Source organism: Dipodomys merriami, unplaced genomic scaffold, assembly GCF_024711535.1.
Source record: "Dipodomys merriami isolate MVZ:Mamm:240054 unplaced genomic scaffold, mDipMer1.0.p SCAF_373, whole genome shotgun sequence".
In the NCBI taxonomy this organism is placed as follows: Eukaryota; Metazoa; Chordata; class Mammalia; order Rodentia; family Heteromyidae; genus Dipodomys; species Dipodomys merriami.
Window position 1 is genome coordinate 528,616 of NW_027205304.1, and position 9,632 is coordinate 538,247.

Genomic DNA, 9,632 nt, shown 5'->3' on the forward strand with positions numbered 1-9,632 from the left:
GAGCTCTTGTCGCTTCCTCCTCCCCACCTCCCATCCCTCCCTGCAGTCCTAAGCGGCAGGGACTAGAGAACACGGGAAGGATACTGGATCCACTGGGAGACCCAGGGAAAGCCTAAGGAAACTGCCTTGGCAAATAATGAAGGGTTGTTCTTCCAATGGCCACAGAGGTAATGGGGGTGGGGGTGGGGGACTGGAGGAAGTTGGCTTGGCTTTGGGACCTGAGATTACAGACATAATTTGCACAGTCTGGTATCGACTGAAAAAGCAGGAACACAGCCAGGCATAGTAGTTCGCCCCTGTAATCCCAGCACTTAAGAGCCAATGGAAGGAGGTTCTGGAGATTGAAACCAACCTGCACTATGTGAGACCCTGCCTCAAAAATAACAAGCTTAGCAGGGTGCCTGTGGCTCACACCTGTCATCCTAGCTATTCAGAAGGTTGAGATTTGAGAATCGCAGTTCAAAGCCAGCTTGGGCAGGAAAGTCTGTGAGACTCTCATCTCCAATAAACTACCAAAAAAGCCAGACATGGAGCTGTGGCTCAAGTGGTACAGCACAAGCCTTGAGCAAACAGAGCTCAGAGACAGCGTCCAGGCCCTGAGTTCAAACCCCAGTACCAGACCCAAAAAACAAAATAAGCTAGAGCTGGGCACCAGTGGCTCACACCTGTAATCCTAGCTACTCAGGAGGCTGAGATCTGAGAATCGCGGTTCAAAAACAGCCCCGGCAAGTAAGTCGTGAGACTCTTATCTCCAATAAACTACTAGAAAACTGGAAGTGGCGCTGTGGCTCAAGCAGTACAGTGCTCGCCTTGAGCTGAAGAGCACAGGGACAGTGCCCAGGTCCAGAGTTTCAAGCCCCAGGACTGACCAAAAAAAAAAAAAAAAAAAAAAAAAGCTCAGGGACAGCTCCAGAGCCCAGAGTTGAAGCCTGAGGATCTGAACAAATAACAAAAGTCATATTTTCTTAAGCAGGGAGGATCATGGAGTAAGGGTTAGATCATTCCAGGCATGTGAGTTTCTGCTCTTCAACTTGGTAAGAACAGCACAGGTACCCAGACCTGACCCACTCTATTGTTTTTATTTATTGTTTTTGTTTTGTGCTGGGACTGGGGCTTGAATTCAGGTCCTCACACTGCTGCTTAGCTTTTTTCCTAAGCTTTTTGTCTGCAGTTGCCAGTTGATAATTATTAACAGTTTTATCTTTGGATTTACCTTTTGGGAGTGAGGTCTACTGGGCCAATGTGGCATTAATGGTAGGTACCTGCCTCCCCACCTCCCAGTCACACAGTAGGGATGAACTCTTACCTGCCTACCCCAGGTCGGATATGGGCTTAAGGACAGGAATCCTAAATATCTAGGATTACAGGTAAGAGCCACTAGTGCTGTCTTCATGACAGTCTTTGTATGTATGTGCACACACCTTTTGTGCTAGTACCGAGGCTCAAATTCAGGGCTCCCAAGTTCTTGCTTGGCCTTTTCACAGCTGGTACTCTTGTCCCTTGAGTCATGCCTCAAGTTTGATGGGGTTTTTTTTGTTTTTTTTTTTTGCTGGTCAGCTGGAGATAAAGAGTTTCACCTGATAGGCTGGGAAGCTGGCTCAGTGGTAGAGCGCTTGCCTTGTATGCATGAGGCCCTGGGTTCGGTTCCTCAGCACCACAAAAGCAGAAAAAGCCAGAAGTGGCGCTGTCGCTCAAGTGATAGGGCGCTAGCCTTGAGCTAAAGACCTGAGGGACATCGCCTACGCCCAGAGTCTCACCTGAGGCTGAGATCTGAGGTTCAAAGCCAGACTGGGCAAAAAACTCTAAAAAGACTCCAACTAAACAGCATGTTTTTGGGTTTTTTTGTTGTTGTTGTTTGTTTGGTTTTTTTCTTTTTTTGGGTCCAGTTGTGAGACCTAAACTCTGGGCCCGGGCACTGTCCCTCAGCTCTTCAGCTCAAGGCTAGCACTCTACCACTTGAGCCACAGCACCACTTCTGGCTTTTTTTTTTTTTTTTGCTTATGTGGTGCTGAGGAATCAAACCCAGGGCCTCATGCATGCAAGGCCAGCACTCTACCACTGAGCCACCTTCCCAGCCCCTGTTTTGGTTTTTGTCAGTCATGGGCCTAGGTGCTGTCCCTGCACTCTTCCACTTGAGCCACAGCGCCACTTACAGTTTTCTGGTGGTTTATTGGAGATAAGAGTCTCACGGACTTTCCTGCCCAGGCTGACTTTGAACCCCAATACTCAGGTCTCAGCTTCCTAAGCAGCTAGGATTAGAGGTATGAGCCACCAGCTCCTGGCTATGGTTTAAGTGATTGAGTTCCAGTGTTGAGCGAAAAAGGTGTGTGATAGTGAGACAGGCTCTGAGTTCAAGCCTTGGCACTTGCATTTAAACATTTAAATTTACTTTTTTTTTTTTTTTTTTTTTTTGCCAGTCCTGGGACTTGAACTCTGGGTCTGGGCACTGTCCCTGAGCTTATTTTGTTCACTGCTAGCACTCTACCACTTGAGCCACAGCACCTCTTCCAGCTTTTTTTTTTTTTTTGTAAGTTTATTGGAGATTAGAGTCTCACAGAGTTTCCTGTCCAGACTGGTTTCTAACTGCAGTCCTCAGATCTCAACTTCCTGAGTAGCTAGGATTACAGACACCAGCCACAAGTGCCCAGCCTTGCATTTAAATTTTTTTTTAATTAAAAGACAAGACCATAAATGGCTTAGAAAAGCTGAAAAATACAAAGAAATCAACTCTGTCTTTGGTCCTCTCAGAGAAACTCAGCCTTTGAACAGCTTGAGTTTAGCTCCAAAAGACTAATTATGGAGTTCTGACCCTTAGAAGTATAAGAGAATAAAACTGCTATTTTTTTATATTGAAACCAGGGGATTGAAACTCGGGTCTCCTGCATGCTAAGTACATACCCATCCTTCCAGGAGCTACACCCTAGCCCCATCTGTCATGCTGTTGGCCACTGTTACTGGGGTCTGACCACAGAGCTTCGCCCTTGCTGGGCAGGCTGTCAAGCCTCCAATGCTTTTTTTTTTCTTTCTTTTTTTCTTCTATTTTTCTTTGTTTTTGCCAGTCCTGGGGCTTGAACTCAGTGTCTGGGCACTGTGCCTAAGCTTTTGTACTCAAGTGCTCTTCAGCAGCACCATTTCTAGCTGTTTGATAGTTAGTTTAAGATATGTATCTCACAGACTTTCCTGCCCAGGCTGGCTTTGAACCTTGAGCCTCAGATCTCAGCCTCTGAGAAGCTAGGATTACAGGCATAGAACCACCAATGCCTTTTTTGGTTGTTTTCAATACATAGGGTGTCCCCAATTAATTGGATCCCTGACCTGTTTATATTTCCTGATGTAGCTGGGATGATAAGGTGCTCCACCATGCCCAAATTTTTCTGTTGAGATGGAGTCTAACTTTTTGCCTTATCTGCTCTGGAACCATGATTCTCCCTATCTCTGCCTCCCAAGAAGCTAGGATTACAGGTGTGAGTTACCAAGCTCAGCCCTCACAGGAGATTTGGAATCAACCTGGATGTAGGTATAAAATATGTACTTAGTATGTGCAAGGTCCTGGGTTCAATCTCATTTTAGAGACTGAAAGCAGAGCTCTGAGAACCTAAATGACTTGTTCATTGTCACATGGTATTGCCTTTTTTTCCCCAATCGTGGGTCTTGAACTCAGGGCCGGGGTACTGTCCCTGAACTTTCTTTTGCTCAAGGCACGCACTCTACCACTTGAGCCATAGTGCTTCCAGCCTTTTCTGTTTATATGGTACTGAGGAATCAAACTCAGGGCTCCATGCATGTAAGTAAGCACTGCCACTGAGCCACATTCCCACCACCTGGTTTTAAGTCTTCACTGGACCTCTTCTCTCTGCCCCAGGTCCCTCAAATCATAGGGAATGGAGGAGGTTGTCTGTACCCAGACAAGTAGGGAGCCTGGTGTCAGTGCTTACCCCTGTATGCCTAGCTACTCAGAGGCTGAGATGAGGATTCAGACTGGAAGCCAGCCTCAGTAGATAAATCAGAGAAAACACTTTTGTTTTTGGTTATGGGGCTTGAACTCAGGTTTTGGGCACTGTCCCTGAGCACAACACTAGTGCTCTAGCACTTTGAGCCACAGCTCCACTTCCTGTTTTCTGGTGGTTGATTGGAGATAAGGGACTTTACAATCCACGTTGGTTTAGAACTGTGATCCTCAGATCTCAGCATCCTGAGTAGCTAGGATTACAGGCGTGAGCCACCGGCGCCTAGCACCAAATCAAAAAAGCCTAAGTGGCACCAGTGGTTCACGCCTGTAATCCCACTCAGGAGGCTGAGATCTGAGGATCATGGTTCACAGCCAACCTGAGCAAGAAAGGCCAAGAGACGCTTACCTCCAATAAACCACCAGAAAACCGGAAGTGGCACTATGGCTCAAGTGGTAGAGCACTTGCCTTGAGTTGAAGAGCTGAGGGACAGCGCCCAGGCCCAGAGTTCAAGCCCCACGACCAACCAAAGGAAAAAACACAACCCCAAAGTGGTAGACTGCTAGCCTCAAGCAAAAAGCTCAGGAATAGCACTCGGGCACAGACCAAGTTCAAGCCTTAGATAACACACACACACACACACACACACACACACACACACACACACACACACACACACACACACACACACACACACACACACACACACACACACACACACACACACACACACACACGGAAATGGAAAGCTAGGGGCAAATACTCTCTATTTCTCATTTTGATTTTAAAAATGTATTTTATTCAACTTGGAAAATGAGTACAAATCCCTGGTTGTTTTTCTTGGGGGGGGGGTGCAGGGAAGCTGAGGAGCTGAGGGTGGTCAGGAAGTAGAAGAAAGTCGAGGCAAGGTATGAGCGAGCGTCAGTGGCCACCTCAGGTCCCTGCCTGGGGAGGAGAGATGGGCTGGGGCTGAGCAGGGAGTTCAGGTCCGGAGGAACACCATGGTGAGGAGGCCTAGAGGTGGGGAGAGGGACAGTGACTCCTGTCAGCAGCCCTTCCCTGCCCCCTGGTGCCCTGTCTCTGCAAGTAGGTCAGAATCCCTTGAGCTCACCTAACACATAGGCTGCCACTAATTTCTGTCCCAAGGAGACATGGAGGACTTGTGGCAGCTGGCTGCCCAGTTCATCCTGGAGCGGAAGCAGCAGGAAGGCCACAGAGACGATGCCCGTCAGCAAGAAGAGCAGGAAGGAGCCGGTGGCCAGTTGCTGGTGGGAGTCTGGGAAACAAGTCCATCAGCAATGCTGCCCCTTGCAGCCTCCACCCAGGATTCCCCAGGGGCAAGGCTGAAGATGCATCAGCTTTTGTACTGGAGCTTGAACTCAGAGCCAGGGTATTCTCTTTTAGCCCTTTCACTCTACCTTGAGCCACAACTATACTTCTCGCTTTTTGGTGCTTAACTGAAGATCAGAGTCTCACAGACTCACTGGCCCAGGCTGGCTTTGAACCATTATCCTCAGATCTCAGCCTCCTGAGCAGCTAAGAATGACAGGCGTGAGCCACCAGTGCCCAGCTTATGTATCTACTTTTATTGCCTTCCATGGGTACACTGTAAGTGTACTCTCTTCCCTGGAGCCCTCTGTCTTCTGTGTATTCACCTGACAAGCAGAGCCCTTTCTCTATCTCCCAAACCCAGCACCCAACTCGACAAGTTAACTACTTCGTACAGGTTTCTTATTTTACTGCAGTTATCTGATACCTGATAAGAAGTATTGCAGTTAGAGCTATGGAGGAATATTTTCCTCTACATAGAAACTAGACACCAAAGAAATTGCAGTTCCTCCCCCTACTTGATATAAACTCTCAACTAGGAATGTCACCACCAAAAGGCAAAAACACTTCTTCTTTAAATCAGGTTTAGCTTATCTGCAGATATATTGCTAGTTCCTCCCTCTCTAAAGACTTCAAGGACTGGGCATCAATGGCTCATACCTGTTAATTCTAGCTACTCAGGAGGATGAGATCTGAGGATCCAGGTTCAAAGCCAGCCCAGACGAGAATGACAATGAGACACTCATTTTCAATTACCAAAAAGCAAGAGGTGAAGTCGTGGTTCAAGTGGTAGACCACTAACCTTGGGTGGTAAAACTAAGGGACAGAGGGAAGCCCTGCACTCAAGCCCCAATAATGGCACACAACACATGCACATAACACCCATCTCCCCCCCCCCCCCCCCGGCACACCCTTCTCTCTCTCATGAATCCCCAATCACTCAACTCACTTTTTTTTTGGGGGGGGGGGGTCCGGTCATGGGGCCTGAACTCTGGGCCTGGACGCTGTCCCTCAGCTCTTCAGCTCAAGGTTAGCGCTCTGCCACTTGAGCCACAGAGCCACTTTTGGCTTTTTTCTTTTTGCTTATGTGGTACTGAAGAATCGAACCCAGGGCCTCATGCATGCAAGGCAAGGGCTCTACCACTGAGCCACCTTCCCAGCCCCTCAACTCACTGTCTTGTAACTGTCTGGCCGGAAGTGGTGCTGTCCAGGCAGGTGGTCCTGGGTGGGGTGCTGGCTCAGGCTGTCCCTGAAGCTCAAGAGGGTACGCTGGGGCCCTCAGTACGGAGGTGATGTCCTTCCGTCCCACCACTCGGCCCTCAGCCCCTTCCTCGGACAGCTCAATGCGGAAGCGATCCAGGACATCATAGTGGCTGGGAATGGGGGCCACATGGCGAATCACACTGACCCCAAGATAAAGAGGTGGTGGGAGGCAGTTAACCAGGGAAATCTAGGTCTGTCCCTGTCCCAGGAGCTTTTTACTTAGGGTGCAGACAGAGGGTAGGGCAAAGGCTTGAAGAGGGGAAGATCTCAGACCCTAACCCCAGGCTTCTACTGGCCTCTCCGCTCTCCCAACTCACTCACATGTCAATGCAGGACTGAGGCTTTACGAACCCTTCTGCGTCAAACACCGTATATTTGGCAGGTGCTGTGCACAGAACTGGAAAGAAGATACACCCCAAAAAAGACCCCAAGCAAATCTTACTCCCGGTAGGGCACCAGAATCCCCTCTGCCTTCTACCCCAGGGCTGTCCCAGTTCCAACGCTGGACATCCACCCCTATTCCTTGACTCCCCCAAGCCCACACAGCTCCCCCCTCCAGTATCCTACCGCCAGCCTACCCCGACCCCAAGATCCCTAGGACGAAGCGCAAACCCCTGCACCTCGGAAGCGGAGCGCAGTTCCCGTGGGGTTGTAGAGGGTCAGCAGCTGTCGGGGTCCGCTCCTTTGGTCCGCTCTGAATACTAGATCCGGTGGAAAGACGAGCACCGGGACCACAGGTCCCGAGGGAGGAGGGGCGCCCCGGGACCCCCGCCCATGGGCCCCCGGACCCACCAGCTCCTGGTCCTGGGGCGCCCCTCGGCGCATGCAGGCTCTGGGCGGTCGGACATCCGAGGGCAGAGCTCAGGGGGCAGGGCCTGGAGTCTAAGGGGGATGAGACGGGGGGCGGGGGCGGGCTGGGGCTAGTGCCACTGCTGCCTCTGAACCCCGTAAAGACCCAGGAACGCCCCCACCTAAACCTTTCGCCTTTCCAGCTCGGCCCCCTGTCCTGCAGACACAGCCCCGAGTCTCTACCCGACGGTCACGCCCACCTCGGTGCTCCCAATCCGGGACTTCCCTGCCAGCCCGGGCCCTGAGATCTTTAGGCCCCGCCCCTCACGGCCCCGCCCCTTCCGGGAGGGTCAGACCTCCCGCCCCACTTTCCCGCCACACTCCGCACGCCGCGGCCATCCTCTTCCTGCGATCTGGACACCTGCGGCTGTGTCTCCGGTCCCTCCCTGGGCTCGGCTCGTGCCCTGTCTCCGAACGGGGCCCTCGTGCCACGATAATCACCTTGTGATCAAACCACCTGCCAATCAGCTTGTAGCCAGACTAGTGAGGCCATCTTCCTGAGAGTCTCTCCGCCGTACGTTTTCTCTTATTGGTCAAGATGGTCTCGTTTCCGCCCAACTTTTCCTCGATTGGTGCCCTTAAAAACCCATCTACTTTCTGACGATGGCGATTGGCTGAGTCGCAGTGATGTAAGCATTTTAAAGGGTCGGCCTAAAGCTCCTACTGAAGTCCGGAAGTAGCTCAGGGAGGCGGGCCCCAGCGGCGGGCTTGGCTTTGTTTTGTTCTGTGGGTCTCGGGAGATGGCCGAATTCCTCCATCTTCTCAGGGCCCGCGCCTGGTGCTTTCCTTCCCGCCAGGGCGGGGGAAAGAAGGCGAATCAAGACTCGTCAAACCCTGCCACCTGGTCTTCACCGTGTTACAGATGAGGCCGAAGTCAAATGGATCTGACGGGAACACCTTCCCTGAGTAAAGATAATACAAAAGACAAACCAAAAAACCCTTGTCCACTTTGTGTTGTTGTTGTTGTTCGTTTGGTACTTGGGTCTGAACACAAGCCCTAAAGCACCGCTACCACTTCAACTATATCCCAGCCCTTTTGCTTTAGGGTTTTGTTGTTGTTTCTATTTGTGTTTTTGCTAGTCCTGAGGCTTGAACTCAGGGCCTAGGCTCTGTCCCTGAGCGCTTATTGCTCAAGGCTAGCACTCTACCACTTTGAGCCACAATGCCACTTCCGGTTTCTGAGTGGTTATTTGGCGATAAGAGTCTCAAAGAGACTTTCCTGCCCCGCTGGTTGGTAATGGTGATCTTGACATCTCAGCCTCCCTGATCTTGAGATCTCAGCTTCCGGAGTAGCTAGGATTATAAGGCGGGAACCACCAGTGCCCAGCCCCTGAGATCCTTATCTCCACTTAACCACCAGAAAACTGAAAGTAGAGCTGTGGTTAAAAATGATAGAGAACGCCGGGCGCGGGCGCTGGTGGCTCACGCCTGTAATCCTAGCTACTCAGGAGGCTGAGATCTGAGGATCGCGGTTCAAAGCCAGCCCGGGCAGGAGAGACCGTGAGACTCCTATCTCCAATAAACCACCAGAAAACCGGAAGTGGCGCTGTAGCTCAAGTGGTAGAGCGCTCGCCTTGAGCTGAAGAGCTGAGGGACAGCGCTCAGGCCCAGAGTTCAAGCCCCACGACCGACCAAAAAAAAAAAAAAATGATAGAGAACTAGCCTTGAGCAAAAATGCTCAGGGACCATGCCCAGGCCCTTGTGCCAAGTACTAGTGGCTCACACCTGTAATCTTAGCTAAAGAGGCTTGGATCTAGAAGATCATGGTTTAAAGCCAGCATGGACAGAAATGTTTCATAGACTTCATCTCCAATATAACCAGCCCCCCAAAAAAGCAGGACTGGAGGTATGACTCAAGTGGCCAGCCTAGCAAGCTTGAGGCCCTGAGTTCAACTATATACTACCAAAAAAAAAAAATGATCCCCTATGGGGCTGGGAAGGTGGCTCAGTGGTAGAGCGCTTGCCTTGCATGCATGAGGCCCTGGGTTCGATTCCTCAGCACCACATAAGCAAAAAGAAAAAAGCCCCGAGTGGCACTGTGGCTCAAGTGGTAAAGTGCTAGCCTTGAGCTGAAGAGTTGAGGGACAGTGCCCAGGCCCAGAGTTCAGGCCCCACGACCGGACCAAGAAAAAAAAAAAGAAGTCTTAAAAAATGTCCCCCTCTCTCCTCCAGAAGTATATTCGTTCCTGTCCAGAAGACCAGGAACTTTGTTTTCTCTAGTATTTTCAGCCCTTAAAACAGTGC

At 50.6% G+C, this 9,632-nt stretch overlaps 1 protein-coding gene across 3 annotated transcripts; it reads right to left on the reverse strand.

Annotated features, from left to right (window-relative positions):
* Positions 1-4,733: 4,733 nt before the first annotated feature.
* Positions 4,734-7,913, reverse strand: Mospd3 (motile sperm domain containing 3). 3 transcript variants are annotated; one of them, XM_069989282.1, is made up of 6 exons: positions 7,830-7,913; positions 7,160-7,421; positions 6,861-6,936; positions 6,450-6,679; positions 5,059-5,223; positions 4,734-4,961 (listed from the first exon to the last, which is right to left on the reverse strand). In XM_069989282.1, exons 2-6 carry the CDS (start codon positions 7,362-7,364, stop codon positions 4,930-4,932), a joined length of 708 nt encoding a protein of 235 aa, XP_069845383.1. In that variant the 5' UTR covers positions 7,365-7,421; positions 7,830-7,913; the 3' UTR covers positions 4,734-4,929. The 3 variants fall into 3 exon arrangements, with proteins under 3 accessions (XP_069845383.1, XP_069845384.1, XP_069845385.1); XM_069989283.1 differs by having other exon boundaries at positions 7,750-7,834; XM_069989284.1 differs by lacking the exon at positions 7,830-7,913 and adding an exon at positions 7,589-7,626.
* Between the last annotated feature and the right edge of the window lie 1,719 nt (positions 7,914-9,632).